This window comes from Phasianus colchicus, chromosome 7 (assembly GCF_987193195.1).
Source record: "Phasianus colchicus chromosome 7, bPhaCol1.hap1.1, whole genome shotgun sequence".
Lineage (NCBI taxonomy): Eukaryota > Metazoa > Chordata > Aves > Galliformes > Phasianidae > Phasianus > Phasianus colchicus.
Window position 1 is genome coordinate 17,146,733 of NC_143442.1, and position 24,163 is coordinate 17,170,895.

The 24,163-nt window shown below is 36.8% G+C and overlaps 1 protein-coding gene across 4 annotated transcripts in view; it reads right to left on the reverse strand.

The window, feature by feature from the left end:
• The window catches only part of GRB14 (growth factor receptor bound protein 14), a 64,595-nt gene that overhangs the window by 11,752 nt on the left and 28,680 nt on the right, over window positions 1–24,163 (reverse strand). For 3 of the 4 annotated variants that reach the window (XM_090143883.1, XM_090143881.1, XM_090143879.1), the window contains 3 exons: window positions 13,805–13,961; window positions 7,817–7,938; window positions 5,873–5,947 (listed from right to left, as the gene is read on the reverse strand). In XM_090143883.1, coding sequence (XP_090000009.1) covers window positions 5,873–5,947; window positions 7,817–7,938; window positions 13,805–13,961 — 354 coding nt within the window. Of the gene's footprint in view, window positions 1–5,872; window positions 5,948–7,816; window positions 7,939–13,804; window positions 13,978–24,163 lie in introns of all 4 variants that reach the window. The other variant, XM_090143882.1, reaches the window with a different exon arrangement.

Below are 24,163 nucleotides of genomic sequence, written 5' to 3' on the forward strand. Positions count from 1 at the left end.
CACCAGGAGCAAGACATGAGGGGTTTAAAGTTTCAGAAGGATCAGCCCTTTTGCCTCCAGAACCACAGGTTTGCACCCTCACAAATTCTTGGAAAGGCAAAATGATATGGATAGACGGAAGTTAACTGATGCACTGAGAGGAGCTAATTCATGCACTGTCTCTGCTCAAGACATTCACTGACTTCTGCTTAGCTATTTTAGCCAGACATTGTCAGAGAGCAATACAGCTGACACCTTGTGAAGACCAAGTATACAGTTCTATTCAGTCTGCAAAAGCACCTACAGAATTAGTCAACAGCGTTAACTGTATTCTAATTCCATTTAACATATTTATTAACATATTCAATTCTGTTCCTTAAAACTAACTAATTCTTCGTTCATTAAAACTAACCAGAATTATGACTCACACCTAAACATACTAACCTAGAACTTTTCAAATTCTAAGTATGCAAAGGAAATCATATTATTACTACTCTCTTTAAGGAATTTTGACCCAAGCTGGCCTGTAGTAACATAAGCAATATTTAGGTTTCAAGGAACAAGGGGCTTTCCTGCTGATATCTGCAGCTTTCCTTGTTGTATACTATCTGCTGCCACTTCCAGAAAATCTAAGCTGATGACATGAAGCAACAGATTCCCAGGCAAAAGCCTGGCTGGCATCAAACTGCAGCAAAATCATGAAGTGAATGCCATTTTGGAAGTACACCAAGTTTTTCACCACCAAGTAATGGTGTCCAACTCAAATAAACAAAGCTACTTTCATTTTTATTGTTTTCTTACCTTGCCAGTCAGATGCATGTCAGTACAACATGTAGAACATCCCAAACTGATTAAATTCAGCTGTTACGAATGCAGTAATAAGGGCAGATTGCACGTGACAGAAGAGCACCCAGAATATCTAGCCCACAACTGAGAATGCATTATGAGAGTTTCACTGCTATTTACATGAATAGTAAATTACAATACTAGGTACATCCATCTACATGTGCTGCTGTCACACAGCCATGTACAAATACAGTTCAAGCTTTTTCATCCACACTGACAAGTAGGTCCTGCTCAGTGTTCCAACCTGTTAATTTTCCCATTTGCCATGTATTAACAAATTCACTGATAGTGAATACAAAATACTTTTTCAGAACTTTTTGAACTAAAATTCAAACTGAAATTTTAGGATATTCTAAGATGGTAAAACCAAAAGAGCATCTCTTTAGATTCTAGTATCTTTGCAGAAGAGAAAATGAGTGCTTTGCTCTCAGTCTGCACAAGCATCTTCCCCACAATTCCTGTCATAAGAGCTTCCAACCAGAAGCACAATCAGGAAAAACACATTTCTTATGCAGCAGGCCAGAGTGCAGGAATAATACAAATCTCAGCTTCAACAGTCACTTCTGTACCCATGCTATCAGTGCTATCAAAGGTAGCAATATCGCTAGGAAAAAGGCAATTCTATATCCATCTTTCTTTCTATGACAGTTGAAAACTGAAAGAGAAAATACCATTAACTGTAACAAGAAATGAGTGGAAAATATATTTCAGAGTGAGAACTGAATATATTTGATAAATATGTAAAACTAAATACAGTAGAAATCAAAGTCTTTTGATTTTTTTAATGGAAGTACACACAAGATTAAAGTCTATTACGAGGGAAATGGATTGCTATTTATGCAGAAAAAAGAAAATCAAAATAGGCCAAAAATCTGGCCTATTGTAGGCAGAAGTTGTTAGGAGAGTTAAATGATGTTATGTTGCAGGCAAGAATTACTGGTTACACAACATGCTGAAATAAGTTTGTGCCCTGACTCTCAGGCAGTGAAATATACAGCATGATATGTGGGGTGTGTCAAATGTCACCATGTCTTTCAGATACTAATATCTGACAGCACCAAGGACTGGATTATTATTTGATTTGCTATAAGACCAACAAACTTAAAAACAACCTGAATAACAAAAAAAAAAAAACCAAAACAAAAACCAAAACAAAACAAAAACAAAGAAAAAAGAAAACAAAAAGAACAAAAACCAGTGGGACAGAAAAGAACATTCCACTGTCTTAAATGAATGCAACAGCAAAAAATGCAAAAGATCCTAGATGTCACCTGAACGGAATAAATATTGAAAGCTACATTCTCAATGACACAACTTGTGTGTCTGCTTTTGGAAACTGAATAATAATGCCTTCAACTTTTTCAATGGAAGAATGGCTGCACTGGGGGAAGAGAACAATATTTACTGAGGTCAATGCTTCTCAAGCAGGTACACACAATTTTGAGAGTTAAATAGAGAAGCTGTTATTTTCCTAAGACTCTGTGAATTGTGATTTAATTTGATGACTGATTTCTTCAAAAATGCAATGAGTGCTGTCCATGACCTAGTCCAAGGCTACAGGGAAGGCACAGGATTTTACTCTGAACATGCTAATAAATGTGAGGGTCACTAAGTAAGGAATTGACACTGAAGTGCATTATTGCCTCCTTTAGATTTCAGTCATTCTGAGGGGTTCAGACTGGAAGAAAGGCCAGCAAAGCCCAGTGTGGAAGATGGCGAAAGGGAATGGGCAGATTAGAATATGTCTGGAAACTGATAAAAGACTGTAATTCATTGCAGAGGTATTCCAGTCTGAAAACTGTACCAGAGTCAGACAAAAATGATCAGGAAAAGAGGGATATGCTGCAGCAAAGGGCTTAAAAAAGAATGCTTGAATCTTAAACCCACGAAGACAAAGGAACAACTAAGAATATGGAGAATGAGATGGAAATAGAGAAGGGAATAAGAGGAAAGGGCAAAAGGGGAAGACTGTATTGGTAATTCTAACTTTCACAAAATTCTGAGCATTTGCTTTTGTAATTCTGTTCTCTCTTTAACTTAATTTTTCCATATGTAACGTTCATGTTTTACGTTTGTTCAGGAAATATATATGAAATATATATGGTACTTTCTCTAATATATTCTACACCATGTGAGGTTTTTTTTTTCATTGCTCTGGAAGATGGCTTGGACAGGTGCTATCTACAATAACTCTCTAATGTACTTACATTATACACAAAAAACTATTAGAAAGAAGTAATGAAATTGGTCAATATGAGTCCTGAACTCCAAACTTTAAGTCTAACTACAGAACAATCTATTCAACAAACAAGAAGGAAGGAACAGGTCTATTCTTAAAGCAAAAGTACAAAAAAAAAACCATAAATGCCCAAGTAACTTCAGACTTCCATAATGAAGCTGTGTCATCACTGCATTTAAACGCGACTGACATCCTGCATAGTGAAAAAAAATGGTAAAAATTAAAGATATTTAAAGTAAAAAATTGGAGAAATTTTATTCTCAAAAGAAATGTAAAATTTTGATCCCATAATATAATTTTAGAAGAAATTTATTTACTTTAGTGGGGTTAGGATTTCAGCTAACAATGAAGAACTCAGTCCTGTCAACACTATCTATGTTTTGCTGCCTATTCTTTAGGAATGCTGTCTTGAATAAGAATCTGAAAGGATCTAACGCATATGACAATGCACATCCAAGAGCTGCTCCAAGAAGTGGATCACATTTTAAACAAGCCACAAGTCCTATTTAAAACTACATGCAACGAGGTTCACGTCTAATTAAACCAAGTGAATGAATCTGCTGCCCACCTACGAGAGTTACTAATTCTCACACAAAACAAAAAATCTCAACACATAAAAATAATAGAATATTTCATTGTCATTGAAGCCTCTAATTAAATCTACATATCGGTCTGATTTTTATTTTAAGGCATCCTACTTGCAAAAATAACTTAATGTGTATTCCAAATAACCCAAAGTGACTACAACTAGACAGATGCATATGGAACAGTCACACTCTAAGCAATATAGTCACATACTTCTTTACTTTTTAAGGTTAAAGATCATTATAGCCAAGATTAAAACCCCATCTTGTTACACACAGATATCCAGCATACTTCGGAACTAGTGATTTTATTTAGCGAAATAGAGAGGAGGCAGGTATACATTTTGCTTTTTTTTTTTTTTTAATGCCATTTAGATGTTCTGATTTAAAGTCACGAGACAAAAATACTTCCACTTTTGCTTTCAATGAAAGTCAAGAAAATCATACTTGAAAAACATTTTACTTGCTTACAGGTCAATCCACAAAAAGCTATAAAAGTATCAGAAGTGATTTTTTAATCATTTGTAAGCATTGATTTGTTAAGATTAATGTCTCTCTTGATACCTGACCAAGCACATCACAAATAATAATGCAAGACCATTAACTTGTCTTAATGAAAGTTTCCAAGGAAATAGCAACCCATTGTAAACTATCAACTGAAGAGCTTCTGCTGAAACAAGCATGGCAGCTACAAATCTGAGTAGGTATTTATGTCTACTAAATTTTGTTAGCCCAGATGCAATTAAACACACAATAAAATTTACAATCCCAACAGATGAGGGAACACAAGAAATTTGTCAAACTTAAGAAAATTGGATATAACTACATATATTTAGAACAATTCTCAATCTGATCCACAAGCCTTGCACATTTTCCATGTTTCACATATGTTCTATTCTGAGGGCTGAAAGAGGTTCTGTGCAAAGGTATAAATGGCAAACAGTTTCATCTTAAAATACTCAAATATGAGATTGTTTGCAAGCAAAAAAAAAAAAAATTCTCACAATAAAGGGGACAAGATTCAATGACTAAATTAAATGCTTGCATTAAACTACATAATCTATTTGCTGCGTAAACAGGAAAAGTGAATCAATTTTTATCAGATATGCAGCATCTTTTGATGTTATAAAATTTTTATTTAAGTTCATAAAAATGATCTATGTAACAGTATGCATCAAGTACATTTTATGTGGAACTTTTAAAACTACATTTGGGTGTTATCTATTTGTTAGCATCCCCTTTTTTATATATTAGTATAAAATATTTTGTATTATATATATATATGCATATATTAATACATAAATAAAAGAATGCTAGCAAATAGATACATATTAGCAAATATATATATATAAGGATATAACTATTTAGTATAGATGAATGCCTTGAAATTTAGGTCTTTAATGTTTTTCATTTATTGGTAGAATGTATTGTACAGATACACATATTACTTTTAGTTCTACCTTAAAATATCTCTTCTTATGTTGCCTTTCCAATCATTTTTTATCCCCAAAACTCACACACGGAGTTGTTGTCTTAAGACCAGTGAAAGTTCTTCTATTAATTAAATTTCCTAGTGACAAGCAAACAAGAGTGATGTGTACATTTCCACCTTTATTACTCATTTTTCCCCTCTTTCAGAAGTAAGATGATGATCCCTGATATGGTCATTCTGTGAAATTATTCCCACTGTAAATTAAAATCTTGTGTCCACTTAAAAGATGACTAACACTGAGTGACCTACCATTTTTTTTTGTAAGGTTACAGTAGCCTTCAAGCTAACAAATCATACTAGTCAGTCTAAATTTTCTACTCATTAAGTTCAACCATTTAACTCTTTTTTGTATCCATTTGTATCACATTACCAATTCCTCAGTATTCTAGTGTTGTGCTGCTGTATGTGATAATTATTTCAGGACTACAATCTTTCAAGAAAACTGCTTTACCTGAAAAACTCAACACAGGTACTAACCATTTTTCTTTACTGCATTTTAGCCATTTTTGTGCTATTTGATTCTGAAAGAAAGTTCCAGTTTCCAAGTATAGTCATATAATAACTGTCTCGAAGGGATACTCCATATTTCATAAGGAAATAAGTCATTAACCATGTTTTAAGTTACACAAAAACTACCAACAGATCTTACTGTGACAAAGAGATATGCTTACCCAATACAGACAACTGTTAATTCCAAAATATAATGGTTCATCTCCTCTAAAGGATACATACCTGTAATATCCCAGAGTGTTTTACAGCTGCATTGGTCTCACTTGAAAAAGATATCATATGATCAGGAAAAAAGCTCTGCAATGACAACAATTTGTATCAAAGTTCTGTAAAAAACCAATATTAAACTTTGTTTCTCTCATGGATGTAAAAAAAAAAGAAAAAAAGATTACTTTAGTATCCTTCCTAAATTTGTGAAAGTCTATGTATTATTTGTTGAGTAATTTAGAAATATGAGTAAAAGCAAGAAGGTTTCACACAGCAGTGCAAGTCATATTGCAGTATCTAGCCTTTAGTGTTCTTCTAGTAGTAATTTCTACTGCTGTTGACAAGTAAGACTCGCCAGGGGCTTCAACATGCTACAAAGTAGGGATAACACACACCAACATGCTGGAAAACACAGTTTTCTATTATTTTTATTATACTAGAATCTTAGTAAGATGTTTTATAACTCCTATTAAGAGAGAACAAGTCCTTTCATGTTCTTTGAATTGTCTATTTGGAATTATATGAATAAGAATCAATACTGAAATTTGACTACACTAATATGGAGAGGTTAAAAAGTCCACACTTAAGAAAGTGCCAATTTCATTATCAATGGAAGCACCAGTGGTAATTTATGGCACAGACCTACAGGTGCGGAGGTTCAATATAACCATGCAGGTATGAACCTGAATAGACTGACCATTACTAGCAGAGTTTTCTCAAGGCTTGGGAGGTTTTGAAGCCAACTCTCCCTTGACTACTCAATGTGCACTGGTTTTCATTTTTAACGAAGTTGAACGACTGTTAGGGTTAACTCATATTAACTCATTTTTAATAAAGTATTCTTGCTACACTCGGTACCACAGCACTCAGAACAACTCAACAAGAATAGTAAAGGCTTCCATTAGGCACAGCTCTGGAGGTATTCACAGCTGCATGCTTGCCATGCTTCACAGCAGGTTCTGTTCACTGGTTAAACAATACACACATATTTACTCTTTGAAAGCTTCTCTAACTGTACACTAACTCAGACTTGTGCACTAGTGATATCTGTTTGACATGGAAATACATGATTTGTCCAGAGAAACAAGCATGGAACAAGAAAATACCCTCAAATCTCTTCCATATTTTGCTGCGTCAACATTTACCTTTTCAATTATATAATTTAACTTCCCTTCAACTTTTCACCTTTTACTTCCTCATTCTTGTTCACTATTTCTCCCTTTGACATCTGAAACAAGCTGGCTGCATAAGAGATAGCATTAGGTGTGGTCCAAATACACTGTGCATGTGAGTAACCAGATGACGAGTTTCTCCTTCTATGCCAGTACTGCTTCCATGGCCTTTGCCATCAAGGAAGGAACGAATCAACAGTGTCAACCTTTGCCACATCTCTGAGTTACAAGTTGTCTCTGCTCCCTTTCCATTCCTAACAAACACTAACTTTCACTTCACTTTCACTTACTCCTAATAGGTTATGGCTGCTTGTGGCCTTTTGTGTCAGTTGCCATTTAGCTGCAGCTCAGAAAAGCTGCCATTGGGCAGTGCTGGGCCATAACATTCAATTTTTCTTTTAAAAATAAAACAATCTTTTCTACACATGCTCCTCCTTGTTTTGCTTCATTTTATACTTTATAATTTGTTGCCACATGGTGGAAACTTTACTCAACTTAAAAAATTCTCACTTTGTCATAGGTCTGTCTGCAAATATCAAGCAAGTCCATGTCTCTCACTCTGCACTTCCCTCAAAAAAATAAGTCATATATTTTACAATTGCAATAAAGGTATTGGCCAACAGCTACATATACTGCAATATATTCTTACGCTCTTTATACACCTTTCAAATCACACCTTTAGATTCACATTACACTACAGCTTTACAGTCTACCTGTGCATAACAGAAAATGCTATTTTGCAGCAACAGCAAGTACATCACTTCACATATAAGATGTTATGACTTACCACCGGATTTTTAAAAAATTCATATTTGACATAATTTTTTCTAAAATAAAATTTGTTTTCCTCTTCCATCCCCCAGTTTGACTGGACTTCCATCACTAATTCATGGTCTTCTATAGCTCTTTCTATTAAAAAAAAAAAAAATCATAATGATTAATCCAGCACATAATCTGCACTTAAGAGCACAACAGCAAAACATGAAAACATAGAGGTCAAATAATTAAAATAATGTATGTTACAAAACATTAAACAAGTAATCTGAACACAGTCCATTGATTAGGTCCATGTTACACCAAGTTATTGTTCCACTCCCACTGAACTGGGCCCAGCTTCAATGTCCTAGGTACTTCATGTTGGGGTTGTTTTTCTTGTTTGTCTGCATTGGTTTGTTGTTCTTTTACACAAGGTCAGAACCATTATGCTAACCAATCCACATATTCCATGCAACAGAATCCAAGCAGCTCCTGCTACATGCTGTCCAGGGCAGCAGGAAGCAGATCACCTCAAAAACTCATCTCCGTCCACCCTGCCTCAGACATCAGGAATGTCTTTCTGACACCTTCCTCTAATGTAGCATTCATAAATTGTAAACTGTCCATACCATGCAAAAGATGCCTTCGTCCTTGGACCATGCAATGTTTTGAAGCATTTCTAAAACTGCAGATGCACACAGGGCATTTCAGCATTTTAATGCCTTTGAACAAACCAAGGATACTTTAAGAATTTTAGCAGGTGTAGCACTAGCATTCAATATACAAAGGATAAAAGCCACGAAAAACTAAAAGGAAAACAAAACAGACATCTAAAGTCTACTAAGTGAGTCCTAAAATGTGCAGTTTGGTTTAGCAGCAGATAAAAGGGAATGGAAGAAAAGACAATTCAGTTGTTTGTACTTTGTGAGCATATTGGAGGAGCATAGGAGGTCAGAATCAGTATTCTCACTATTTTAGACTGCTCCTATAGCACATACTCTTGACAGAATTTTTCAATTGTCAAGCAGGATCATATGCATTTAAGGGATACTGCCTAAGAACCTTCCTGTAGATGTGCTTTGCAAGTTTAAGGGCTGCATACTCCAAGTAATGCAATGAGACTGCTCATAGTGTAGATCTCAGAACAAAACATATTTCTTCCTGTCAATTATGGAGTTTTGACATCCAATTCTGATCACACTTTCAAAGGGAAAAGGCAATTAAAATATATTATAAAAATCATGCAACTCACGCAATTTTCTGATCACATTTCCCAGACTTCATTTCATTATCATAGAGATTTATGATACACTTTAAGTGAATTCTGATGCTCTGTTGCTTGAAACTTTTTAAAAATTGTGAAAGAAAACTTAGGGTAGGAAGTAAACTAGTGCTGTTGGGTTTTTTTGTTTGGTTGTTTTTAAGCCTAATTAGGCATAACATGATATTAACATAATAATAAAGGCAACGTTTTTGCAAGTGGTCCTTGCTAAACAAAAAAGTCAAAAAGAGTTTGACTTTCATGAAGTGCAGCATGTACAACCTTCTAAAAAAATAAATGAATCAAACCTCAAATTTGAAATCTCAAAAATTAATTAAAAAAACAAAACAAAACACAACAAAGTCTCTTTGAACTACAGCATCCTTTTACTATCTTCTCTTGCCTCCTCCTTCATCAGTCACTGCTTCATGCTTCCACACTGTGAAGCCAGGTAAGTAGCAGCCTGCTGTAGCCTGCAAATCTATAAGCTTCTTCAGGAGGTTTAGAGACAATATGCTCATAAAGGTAAATTTTACCTCAATACGAAAATATCAAGCTCACTACAAGCAGAAGACAAAGTACACATATGATCTACATAGCAAGTAGAAAAAAGTTAAACTTCCATTGAATTTAACTCATTCTTTAAGTCCATAAAGATGGAGTTTAACGATCCTATACAAAACTTAAATTTTGTAAAAAAATCAAATGAATCATACTGCAACTCAGAAAACACAAAAATTCCCCCCCAAAATACTGAAATAAAGCAGAGTATTTTAAAAGTTTGGACAGGCTGTTCTATTCCAAAACACATTCTTCAATTGCAAGGGGGAAGAGACACTAAAGAATTGAAGACCTTACATAAAAAGAACATTTTTTTCTTTTCAGAGAAAGCTATCATCTAGGATGACATTTAAAACTCTTGAATGCTTGGCACTGTGACATTTAAGAAAATACCATTTCCTCAAGAGTTACTTCTTGGTACAAAAATAAGACATTCTGCATCACCCCAATGGATGGGTAAAGATGCTGTTTTTTTTATTTTTAAGGTGTAACATTACAGAATATTTTACAATTTATTAAACTCATTTTGATAAAGGAAGTGAAACACCGAGCTAGTACACCCCAAAACACAGTCCCACAATCAAATTACTAAACGTTGCCATGAGGAAGCTGCACTTTGGTTTAGTTAGATCATTTTTTTCTCTTCCAGCTGACTTGAGTGTTCTCCTCGTCTCTCTGCTCTCTCTTCATTTTCACTGTCTATAACACAACAACCACCTGCTACAAAGATCTCTCTTAACTGTGTCAAGTAAATAAAGCACACGAAAGAAGATTCAATACTGAAGTGCACAACAGAACAAATTTCCAGTAGTCCCCTCGCTAGCTACCCACTGAAGGGAGGAGGTGGTGAAAGAAGCAAAATAAAGCAGGAAATGCTTTTGCTCCACACTATTGCATAGGTAATGCTTTGTGTGATTTCCTATCTGAGGAAACCAAAAGCCTTCCCACTACATGAACACAGACAGTGAACACAAACGAGAGAGCAGAAGCGAAAGGCAGTTATATGCCTGGCCAAGGGACTCTGGTCTACCAGGGGATCCTCAGAAGACATGTCTGTTGAAAAAGCAACAAGAAAACTGCTCACTTTCACAACATTCTCACTGGAAACGGAAAAATAAAAAATAAAAAAATCAGGGTAAAGAGTATTCTCTTTGCAGAAGGAAACAGCTATGGAAACGGAGCTCTCTTTTTTCACAGCCTGCCCTGCACAGGGAATGGCAACGGAGGCTGGATTCGGAGCCCTTAGCTACACGGCTCATCCAAGGCACGCCCCAGCTGCCTCCAGCAGTCCTAGGCGAGGTGGAGACAGCACCTTTGAATTCAATCGCCTGGTCTACCAGGCCACCTCCCCGCGCACCGCGCCCGATCACGCGATGTACAGCGCTACAGCAACGGCCGCTCCGCGGGCACCGAAGCACCAGCCCGGCAGCCGCCCAGCCCGGAGCGGCGGTGCGCGGAGCGCGGGCGCCACCCGGCGGCCAGAAGGGGCGCGGCAGCGGAGAGCGGCACCGCAACGCCCCGAAGCTGCCGAGGCCCCGGCTCCACACGCGGGCGGCGGGGCGGCGTTCTGTTGGGCCTAACTTGCTTCCTTCTCTTCTAACCTTCACATGCAGACACCTCTGCGCACAGATGAGGACACGCTTCAGTGATGTAATTAATGTCTATCTTGATTAAAAGCAGAACGCTGCGCTGAGTTCGCAATTCTATCTAATTCAACAGCATTCAGACAGATGTTATATGTTAAAGAAAATGTTTGCTAGTCGATGAATTAATTATTAATCTCTTCATGCTGGAATTTACACTGACACACTCGCTCACAGTATTTCTCTATTCCAAACCCAAACACACACATTTAACTTGGGAGCAGAAAAGGACTGTCCACATTTCCATGGATAAAACACAGAATAACAAATAGCAGACAGTTCAAAACTAAACCACCATTTGATAAATCTTTGTTCACACTATTCGTCCAGTACTTAAGAATATGCTTAATGGAAATCAAGATCAACACAAAAAAACCTTTCAAACAAACATCAGTGTCATGAATATAATTCCATTATGATTTAGTATTATAAAAAGAAGCAAAGGTATCTCAGGTTGTTCCTCTCCTTGGCCAATAGTGTTGAATTCCTATTCTCACCACCTAGGAAATAAAATTTCTTCAGAAATGAGCACTACCTTCTAAACTTACGCCCAAAGTAGCTGGACTGCCCGGGGAATGCAGGTCTGCACACCTGCTTGCCAGCTATCACAAGAGCTCCACATGGGAAAAAACAATTTCACTAATGATTTGATACTGAAATCTCCCAGTAAATAGTTCAGACTGAAGAAGTCATGCTGTTTGACGGAAAGCATACTCTGCAATTAAACAAACCTGGAGGAACAATGCCACTGTTACTCTGCCATACTTTGTCAAAAACGAATTGTTCAGTAGTTCTACACACTACTTAGACAGCAGTCACACTATAAATTACAGAAAACACTTCTAGTATTTATATAGTAGTGCTGTCTAAAGCCATTTTTATACTCCCTCTTCTGTAGCAGTCAGTCATTTACAGTCTCGATTCAGATTTAACTCTGACCTTACTCTGAGCTGGAAGCATCTCACAACTGATACGTTCTGTGCAAAAGGTTATAAATATCTTTGAAATGTTACAAAGCATGAAAAAAAGAAAAAAAAAAAAAACCGTTTGTGGCTGTCTTCATAGCATAAAGGAGCAGAAAAGGGCAAAAAACACTTTCAGCTTCTGTAGTTCATCTTTAAAATATGACTGTTAAACATAATAGAGTTTGAGATTCACAGTCAAGTTTATTTTACACAAATGCATGAGTTCAGACTCATGCAGATTCAGTTAGATACATATGCAGTGAGAGAGTTTAATATGTTTAAAACATATTTTTAACATTTATTTATTTATTTTTATTTTGAATAGACAGTACTGCAGTTACCAGGTATCAGTGCTCTCTTCAGAGAATTAAAACATCCAAGGAGTTCTCTACATATTTAAAAATGCAGAAAGTCCCCCACAGACTTCCTTCTCAAACCACTCCTTGCTCTAGTATTTGCTGAGTCTGCCTATGAGGTTGCAGAAAAAGCTTTGGTAACTCTGGCACAGTGGCAGAGCTTAAAGCTAGTATGAAAATGTTGAGTGATAGGAAATTCAAAATACGCATTTTTTTTTGCCATGAATCTTGCTAGATCTTTCTGATGTATTTTCCAATGAAAAACCAAGCACAACAGAGTCCCAAATAGTAGTACTGTAAAAGGAAGTACAACCATCTGATTACAGAATCAATTTAATAATACATTTTGTAGCAGGCTTGCCTTAACGTGCTTTATACTGCGAAATTATTCTATATATATTCTCATATATTCTATATGAGAAGGAACAAAAACCAGAAGTTAAAATTATAGTCATAAACTGAAACCACATATTAAATCTTTAAATTGTATGTCTGCACAATACACATAGAGGTGGGTTGTTTTTTTATTTTCCTCTCTAGGAAAGCACTACTGGTGTGGAAGGAATTCAAGGAGTTTCATTTCTAGCAACTTAGAATACTAAGCATAAAATCACTTCAGCACAGTTCTCTGGTCTGCAACTTTAAGTTTAGAAGAGTGGTTTTGTTTTGCTTTTTCTCTGTACCCTTCCAAAGTCAAAACAAATCTAGCAAAACTGGTTACACTGAAAAAAAGATAGCCTTCTCTGATGTTGTTTGTGAAGACTTGAGTTCTACTGTCCAAAAAGGATAGCACAGAGTGACCATTTTCTGTCCTTGATGTCAGATTTCACTCAGACATGCTGGGAATAACAAATATTTTATTTGCAATAAAAATATCCCACCTCTTGCTAGAGATAAGCAGGAAATACCAGTGAAAGGGGAAGAACTGCCAAAGAAAAGCAAGGAAGAACAAGGAAGAATTTGCAAAGAGAATCTTAATGGTCACTGTCTTCCAAATCTCTCTTACCGATGCAGATGAAGCAGTGTGAGACAAGTTTACTGTCACAAAACTCACCTTACTGAAATGCTGTCAAAAAATAAGGGAAACACAAACAATATCCCCTCCTCAAGAACAAATTCACACACACTTTCATTTATTTTTCTCTCCGAGCTTATTACAGTTACAACTCTATGAGATAAAAAGACAATAAAACAACTTTATTTACTGTCATACTGTTGTACAGAATGTCTTACCTAAGCCTGTATGAGCAAGTTCTTCAAACAGTGTCCAGTTGTGGTCATCAATATAGTGGTTCTTCAATATCAACAGCTGACATACATCCCTGGCTGTTATATCACTTGGGATTTCCAGAGTTTTGCTACTGTCATCTTCGCTGTACACTTTAATTACCTGAAATAAATAAAAAGAGCTGAAATATCTATAAATTTAATCTACAGTTTAGAATCTACACAATAGATTGGTCCATCCATTTTGAAAGAATTGTAACGGACTGATAAATAATCATTTATCAATGACATAGACGATGGCATTGAGCACACCCTCAGCACGTTTGCAGACGACACCAAGCTGAGTGGTGCAGTCAATACACTGGAGGGAAGGGAAGCCATCCAGAGGGACCTGGACAGGCTGGAGAAATGGGTACATGAGAACCTGATAAGGCTCAATAAGGCCAAGTGCAAGGAATTGCTCTTGGGCCAGGTGTTTATACAGACTAGGCAAAGAACCCCTTAAGAGCAGCCCTGAGAAGGACTTGGGGGTCCTGGTGGATGAGAAGCTGGACACGAGTTAGCAGTGTGCACCTGCAGCTCAGAAGGCCTACTGTGTTCTGGGCTGCATTAAAAAAGGGCTGGCCAGCAGGGAGAGGGAGGTGATTGTCCCCCTCTACTCGGCTCTTGTGAGGCCGCATCTGAAATACTGTGCCCAGGCCTGGGGCCCCCAGTACAGGAAGGACGTGGAGCTCTTGGAGCGGGTGCAGAGGAGGGCCACTGAGATGATCAGAGGGCTGGAGCACCTCTCCCGTGAGGAAAGGTTGAGGGAACTGGGCTTGTTTAGGTTGGAGAAGAGAAGGCTCCGGGGAGACCTCACTGTGGCCTTCCAGTACTTGAAGGGAGCATATAAACAGGAGGGGCAACGGCTGTTTATGAGGGTGGATAGTGATAGGACAAGGGGGAACAGTCTTAAACTGAGACAGGGGAGGTTTAGGTTAGATATTAGGAGGAAGTTTTTCACACAGAGGGTGGTGTGACACAGGAACAGGTTGTCCAAGAAGGTTGTGGATGCCCACCCCTGAAAGCATTCAAGGCCAGGCTGGATGTGGCTCTGGGCAGCCTCGTCTGGTGGTTGGTGACCCTGCACATAGCAGGCGGGTTGAAACTAGATGCCTTTTCAACCCAGGCAATTCCATGATTCTGTGATAAACAGCATACTCTTACATAAACTAAAGAAGAAACCACAGAGGATAAGCAATGAAACTGAAGGACTCTACAAATGCAGAACTATGGAAGTTCAGAGCTAGTTAAGAGAACAGCAATTTGATTCAAGATGCTCACAGTTCTGTGGACAACAGAAATAGGAGATGCTACAGAACTTCAAGTTGTCACTACAAGAATTGGAGCTATGAGTTTTTGTTGTTTTTTTTTTAAATTGCACATATACACAGGTATAGGAACAAAAATATTGACATGGGGAACAACTACCACATAGAGACCAGGAAAACAAAATGTTCTGAAAGATGTACATGCAAAAAACATAATACAAGGCAGATTTTTTTTTTTTTTTTTTTTTTTAATCTCAGTAGATTAGAAGTTCCTTTATTCTATTAACAATGTTTGATGGGGAAGGAGGGAAAGAGACAATACAAACTTTCATGACATATCTTTGTCATTCTGACTATTAAATTTCAATAAGAATTCAACATAAGTTTGCTTTTTATAGTGCTGAAGGGTATCCACTAAGTTCCTGAAAAGGTAAATCTTGGGCTGAACCTGCTTATGCTTAGTTTCAAACAAAAACGATGAGGAAATCTTATTGCATACCAATTGCATACCGATTGATGAAAGCAGGCATGTCAATTTAGATATTGTTCGTTTTGTTTTGTTTCTCCGAAGGAAACTGAATCAGTAAATCAGATTAAGCAGCTTATTCACTTTGGAATGCATATCTACTGAAATATGCTACATGTCCTACCTGAAAACCACTCAAAAAAACTAAAAACCTTTGAAAAACTCTCATTAAGCCATAAGTTCATTCTTTAAAGAAAAATTCTGCAGGTTGGGACTGAATTCCTTTCTTACTAAACTAAGGCTTACTTCAAGTATCAAAGGAACACTCAGCCACAAACTGTCGTCCTAACTTGTTACTGTAACTCCTTATCTGTTTTATGCCAAAGGTATTAAAATCAGCTGGGAGTTAAAACAGTACTTCCTGGCACTTGATTTCCTCCAATTAGTGACAAAAATACCCCCCACCAAAGATTAATTTTAAAACATTTAAATAACAAAAAAACAGACCTGTTCACACATGCCGTCATAACATCTAAACAAGAAAAGTGGACTCCATTTGAAATTCAAAGACTGTTTACTTACTCTATTCCCTTTACTCTTCTACAAAAAATAGCTTTTCTTTATGTAATCACATATACAACAGTTCTGTTCAAACTTTGGCCCAGCACAGCAAATCAGCATGAAGTCCATGATGTTTTTCTTTAATACTTCAGCTAATAAATAGCTAACAGCACAGGATTTCCACATGGGGTTCAGCCATCCTTGCTATGACACTTATGAAGTGGTGAAAATCTGTCTCTGATCATGAACTGACATCCTCAAAGCAGAGTTCTCTACAGAAAACAGTCAGGCCTCAGAGAAAGTCAATCCAAATCACCACCAGCCTAAGTTACAGCCAAGTACTTATATTTAATGGAAAAGGCAAAAAGACCACATCAGTATTAAATTAAGCATCAATACTGGCAAAACTACTGTGGCTGATGGCTATGATTGATTTAATTTGTTTTGTAGGCTTTGGCAGCATTTCTTCCACTAAACAAGTTGGACTGGTAACAACGCAGTCTACTAGCAGCATGGTCTTAACCCATACACAACAACTTAAACCTCTATGCCAGACACACAAAAATTGTGGTCTGCTGATAAGGATAAATCGGCATGAAGTATATGAATTCCTGCAGTATTTACAAGAATTCAAAAGCATGGCTGAGTACACTGTGAATGGGGTGGTGGGCTGTATAGTTGAGTAGACAAAACAGCCTTCCAGACTAAAGGATGTCCTACTCTGGAAAGCACAAAAGGGCAGGGACAGCTTCATTAGTCTCTCTGATAAATCTGGGTCAGGATGAATCTAAAGGAATTTATAGTCTAAAGTGCCAGAAAAGAATGACACTGTGGAAGGGGAAAATAAGACCAAAGTGACTTTCTATATATTTCTCCACATGCTTTCATTTATGCCAGGATGAGAAACCACGTTGGTACTCTGGCTAAGGAAACTGCCAGTACACATCAGCAACTGCCGTTTTCTGCAAGTACTCAAGTTAGGTGCTGGGCTTGTTTTACAACAACAGCACGTACAGCCCATGCTGAGGCCCTTGATGGATGATTTTTAGAGAAACTCTTTCTAAAAGGGTTAAGAGTAGCAGTGCAGATGACTAGATTCTTATTGCTGGAGAAATAGAAAAAGACTTTTTAAAATGCTGAAGACAGCAACACAAGTCATGATAATGAGGTGCCTGCAGCCATTCAGCTTGGGGAAAGGAAAGCCTTGGAGGTGGCCTTGGACTACAGCAGCACAGCTAAAACAAAACAAAACAACAACAAAATAGAAGAGTTTGTATTCTCTGAGAGTCTTCTCACTTAAGTTTCTCAGTATAGGGATATAAATCCTGTGCAAGTCTTGGACAACTGATCACCTCAGCTCATAGCTATGACGTGCTACGTTGTAAAATACATGCTTTGCAATTTTTCCCTTCCTTGCAAAGGATTCAAATGCAGCAGGAGACAACAGACAGGCAGTTACCTAAAAGACCCATCTCACCTTTTTTTTTTACAGTTTTAGTTTGATGACTTGAATGTGATGGTGTAAATCTCATCATTTTAGAGTAACCTTTGAGAGATTTTAACTAGAAAAAGTTGTTCAGTCCACATTTTCCACTGCGTCAAGTGTCTGGGAATGTACTTGTTCCAAAGGGAGTGAAACACAAAAAGGATCAAATCAACTTCCCATTTTTCCTTGCAAACGCGTTGCAATAAATACTTCTCTTCCGAAAAGTAGATTATTCAAGTCTTAAAAGACGATGCTAGAGATGCGATTATGTTAACCTCCTATAAAGATAAGAATGCTTGAGTGGGTACTTCTTTATTTTTATTAGCAGTTAACATCATACATTAGGTTAGTCAGTCATCTTCTCTTTCTTTTTTCCCTAAAAATTTTCTCAGAAAGTATCACACAGGAAAAGAGCTGCTATTTGAGAGCAAGCTAGTGTTACCATTGTCATTACCATGCACTCTAAAGCTTACTCCTAATACCAGCTATGTAATTTGCCTCGACTATACCTATTAGTAGACTGCAAGAAAAAAAGAGGCTGCCTCAGTCATGCTCAAATTGTCTTTCCTGTCTAATTTATAAACACAGTGATTTTAGCCCTTCCCAAAGGCCAGAAAAAAAAAAATAAAAACCTGAATACTTTCCATTTAAGTCACTAGCAGTAAGAAAATAGCAGCCCCAAGATCTTCTTTAAAAAGAAAAAATCTGGGCAGGACAAGCATCAATAATTTTCACTGCCTGCAGAACATAGCGAGGTACAACTTCCCTATGCATCTTCTTTCCATTTTTCAATATTTTAAAAGTCAGTCAAATTCCCAGAGGTATGTGCAATTCATATTTAATTTCTCCAAATATTCTATTTTTAAGAAATTTTGCTTCAAAATAAAATATACTATTCTATTTTACTCATCATCTTAACTCAGAATGTAGAATAAATGTTTCATAATTGAACTTATGATTTAACAAAGAAGAGGGAAAGAAGACCCTGTTGTACTACAAAATCAGAAGAAAAAAAAATCAGAAACTGCTTAAAAGAAAGAGGTGTAAGTAAAAAGTCACATCAAGCAATTAGTGTGGAATAATCAAAAAAAGGCTGGACTCTAATCTCTCAAGTTTTCATCCACACTGCACCAACTTTCCCACTACAATAATTAAATAATGTGTTTCCTAGACTTTTAAGACAGAGTGTCCAAATCTGATTCTTCAAAATTTTCAAGCCATCTGTTCTGGAAGTTCCAATCTGCAGAAATGACATAAACATATGGAAAGACCATACCCTATATTGAGCAGTTTCAAATTTCAAACTCTGTGTCCTGACGTGTGAAAAAGGCCAGGTAGATCCAACAGAAAAAGAAATGTAGAACACATGGAGTCTGCATTTGGGCGCCTTCATCAAATGACCTGACAGTTACAGGACTCTGATTACTCCTTGATAGACATTAAGACAATGGATGGTCAAATATCAAGCCAATTTTATAAATAAAGACACAAGTATCTAATTTGAGCTTGTAATTTTTACATTTCCCCCCATAATTAGGTAATTGTATATTTTATACTTACATAAAAAATTTCACTCAAATTTATATCAAATGCAGTTATTGTACACAAAATCAGGAGGTCTTATATCCAGGGTGCTGGACTTCCCCAGAGTTCCTACTAACTTCTGTCAGGCTATCTGCCTGAAGTATTTGTTTTCCATTCGCTAACCTTGCCCCCTGCTACATAATATTCTTGTTTGGTTTGGTTTGTTTGTTTCTCCCACTTATTCATCTTGGCAGAGGGCAGGGGAATTTGAAGTTCATCTGAACTATAAAGGAAGCACTAGGAAATTTCTAGCATCTTAAACTATTTTATGACTTCTAGAAATAGGTTTTTAGAGACCCTCCTTTTAAGACAACCACAAAATTTTGAAGTCATTAAAGTACTTAAGGACAGATTAACTCATAACTAGCTAGAAAGAAAAAAAAAAAAAAGGAAAAAAAAAGTCTGTGGTAAAGTTAACTACATGAAAGCAAGGCTTTCCTCTCAAGTATCCCAGCATGCAGTTAAAAAGCCAGTGTCCAGCATTCGTCCAAAAGGAGAATTTCTAGGCTAAAAGGATTCCTACAATTTGCAGGAATCTACATCTGCCATTTAAAAAAAAAATGCGCAGCTATAAGATGTAGCTGCCTGTCGCAAAGCAACTATTTTCTCTCTTGCTGCAAAAGCCTTCAAATATTTGTCCTGTAAGTGTCTCTGTGAGGAAGAGAGACAGAGAAATAAAGCACAGACAAAACAGACAGAATTCATTAGTATTTTAGGCATGCAAATCCAAAATTATGGTCTTCAAGCTTGTGATCTCTCTTCTGAAGGATGGTTCGCAATGCACTGCATGATTTCTGTGCAGACCAATAACTGTACTGGGAAGGCAGGAATTGTTACTCAGTGACTAGACATAATTATCTGTAAGCCTGTATGCAGCAGAAGACAAGTCTGAGTTCTAGTATGTTACCCACAAACAAGTTCATGTGAAACACTGGTCACATGGAATCCAGACTTCTTACTTGAAGCAGATTATAGCTTCAAAAGGAAGAAAAACATATAGATACTAGCACAGGTGATACAAACATAAGATTTATATCTCTATCATGCATGGATTCCCTATATTTCTACTGATTCTAGGGAGGAAAATTTTAAGATGCTGCCAGCAATATTTTCTATTCTGTAGCTCTGAAGTTCTGAGATGCCTTGCTTTCTTCTTGAGATATACAACAGAAATATGATGAAGAAAACAGACAAGGCAGGAAGATTGGATGCTTTAGAAGAAACATGAAATGAAAATGCCACCTTTTACAACAGCACTATCAAAAGTTTTAAAGGGAAGCTGAGCACTTTGTACAACATAAGACATACAGTGAAGACTTGGGAGAACCACCTAAAGACTCTGAAGGTAAATCAAGACTCCAGATACAGAAAACAAGGACAGTAAATACCAAAAAAGGAAGCAGTCACCTAAAGAAGAAGGGATCTGTTCTAGCATGCAAATAAAAATAAACTCTATACACATTTATCTGTTACTGAGTAAGCTACAGTCCCAAAAGTTGTAAAAAGATTAATAATCAGCCATGTCTCTGTCTAGCAATGTGACCACTGTGCCAAGAAAGGAAGAGTAGTCCACGAAAATTGCCTGGTTTTCCTATCACAATGTAAAACACATGAAATTTTTCCGAGACCTATTGAACAACTATTCTGTTGAATGCTCTTAGAGATATTAATTAATGAATTAATTAAGACACCACCACCAAACACTTTTAAGTACTTTTTAAGTACCAAAACCTTTTAAGTACTAATGTGATAAAGTAACAAAAAATATTTGAGATTTCCAGTAGGCAAAACAGTGCCAATACTAAGTTTTAAAATATTCATTTTTCATCTGAGTTTCAGCAAGTCATCATTAGTCCTTCAGTTTCCTTGTAGTATATGGGGCATGGGAAATTAAATGTGTTTCTGTATAGCAGAGTAACAGATTGAACTCATTAAGATTTGTAAAGCACTTACACTTTCTCATGACTACTGCTTTAGATGTGTAAATATGTTGTATTATAAAAAAAAAAAAGGTTAAATTATGCAGATCTTCAAATTATAATAAGCTATGTACAGAAATATGCCAGCAAAGTTCTTTCAAACAAAGGTTATGACAATTACATTACGATGTTAAAAAAAATAGCGGAATGAGGACAATGCTGACCTGCAATCATCTAAAGACAATGTCAGTAAAACTGAAGAGAAACAAGGTTTGAAAGACAACAAGCAAGTCAAAATATAATAATATCATTATTTAATCCTGAAGTTTATAATACATTTCTTCAGAAGCAAAAACAGCTATAAATAGCAATAAAAGCAACAAAATATTTGAGATTTCCATATAAAATTGATCAAAAGGGAAGATCTAGAGAAAGCAGCTTCCACACTTTGGACAATTAACTCATAGTACAACTATTTTTAGAGCAAACAAGTGATATTCTTAAACTATGGTTGGATGGTGCTTTGCTCAGTTGCTATAATTAGACCATTAAATACCAAAAATTACACTGTAAAGTTCATCATACTTTAAATAGGAACTACAGTAATAAATAACATACAGATTAAACATTGAAAGTGAAACCATAATCAGCTATCACCACAATAAATCTAGAGTAGCAAATGCCAAGGAATCTACTAAAAAAAATGTAATAAAGTCCTTAAAAATGCACAAATTTATATGGAAAGTGGGCAAGGCACATAGGACAATTTATTTAAATAAAGAGCCTCAAATTATCAGGTTTTCACACTATGGATACCCCAAAGAAAAGCAGCTAAAAAAGCATTTCAAGTACAACTTGTAAAGTGCATACGAATAACTAGAAGCTGTGAGGGAATTTAAACAAGATGGACAAAAATAAGTGATAAAGTTCCATGGAATAGCATTACATTATTAAGCAATGCTAAATGTATACATTAACATTTAACACGGAAGCATCTGAAAATACTTCTAGCCATGAGAAAGGCAAGTTTCCTTGCTCCTGTCCTCTATGCACCACTTATTTACAATCAGCTAATAAAATGTATATCACTTTTCAACCTCAGTGAGTGGTACATATGGATCCCTGGCTATTTTAAACCCAGTACACAGATATGTAGAGGTTGATGATGGAGTTTTACATCTTACCCACTAAAAATATATGAGGGCCACTCCAAAAGTAAGGTCTCCTGTTTTATTATGGTGGCCCACAATCTGAGAAGTAAATGTTGGCAGTAGAAGTTGAACTTTTCCACCAATATTCTGTTACACTTTGTTGCCATGTGACAGAAGGCAGCAGAGGGGCAGTCTGACGAAATGGTGTCTAACACAGAAGTGCCTATGAAACAAAGGCGTATCATTGAATTGTACCATGTGGAATAAATGGCACCCATTAACATTTATTAATGCTTGCTGAATGTTTATGGAGACCAAACAGTGAATGTGAGTGCAGTGAACTGGTGAGTGGTACATTTCCGCAGCGGCAAGTGAGGGTCACCTCTACTGGTGCAGATTTTTATGACTGTGGCATACAGGCTCTTGCTCGTCACTGATGAAAATACATACCTAATGGTGATGACTATGCTGAAAAAGAGTGTTTTGTAGCTGAGAATGGTGCTATTGAGCACTTTCAATCTGATTTAGTTTCCATGGAAATAAATAGGAGGCATTACTTTTGGATTGACCTACATAAATAAATGATGAAGACAGTGCAGTGAAATTTGAGCAGAATTCTCTAACCAAGAGAACTAATTTCAGTGGAGAACATGAGATAATCTAGCCTTAGAACACGTACATTTGTAAGCAAGCTATGGTCCCCTAAACTTCTGCAACATAACCACAATAAATACATCTGAGTGTCAAAATCCCATGCTCCTTTATATGGTTGAGCTACGTCCGAACAACAGTTCACAATACAAACATGAAGTTATTTAGGCCAAATGTACATGTTCCATGCCCTGTTATCCTCCTTGAGAGCTACCAATGTTTCTCACAAAACGCACAGACAAGTGCTAAACTAACTAGCAAGGCACAAAACTCATCTTGCTGGTGGCTATGGGCTTCATATTTTTCCCTGGAAATCAAGTCCTTCCTCATGTTGATGAGGATGTTGAAAAGCTCTATGGGTCAATTTAAAGAGCAATATTCATACTGGACTTGATTATTGCAGAGGGGCTAATAATTTTTCTTTATTAAAACTTAATTTAGTGCTAATGAAATATGTCAGACAAGTGGAGATGAACAGCTTATGAGTCCTATTAGTAAACTTGTGCTATTTAACATCTTCAGTCTTTCCTTCCACACTGACTCCTAAGTTTTAACTTTATATATTACAAGAATTCATAGGTTTATATTTTACTGTTACTTTACAATAATAAATCTTGGAGAAGGACCTCATGGATGAAAAGCACTACATTAGCAAGCAGCGTGCACTCACAGCTCAGAAGGCCAAATGTATTCTGGGCTGCATCAAAGAAGACGTGGCCTGCAAGGTGAGGGAGGTGCTTGTCCCCATCTACTCTGCCCTTCTGAGGTCCCATTCAGAGTACTGCATCCAGATCTGGGGTCCCCAAAATCAAGAAAAATGTGAAACTGTTGGAGCAGGTCTAGAAAAGAACCATGAAGATTATCAGAGGGCTGGAGCACTTCTCTTATGAAGAAAGGCTGATGGAGCTAGGCTTGTTCAGCCTGGAGGAAGGACAGCTCCAGGGAGACCTCACTGCACCCTTGTAGTACCTCAACGGAGCTTATAATCAGCAGCGAGACAGACTTTTTATACAGTCTAATAATGACAGGACAAAGAGAATGGTTTAAAACTAAAAGAAGGGAGATTTAGATCAGATATAAGGAGGAAATTAGTGTGTAGTGAGGTGCTAGAACAGATTGCCCAGAGAAGTTGTAGGTGCTGCATTCCTGGAGGTGTTCAAGAACAGGTTGCACGAGACCCTGGGCAACCTGATTTAGATGTGTCCATGACATGGGAGTTTGAACTAGATGATCTTTA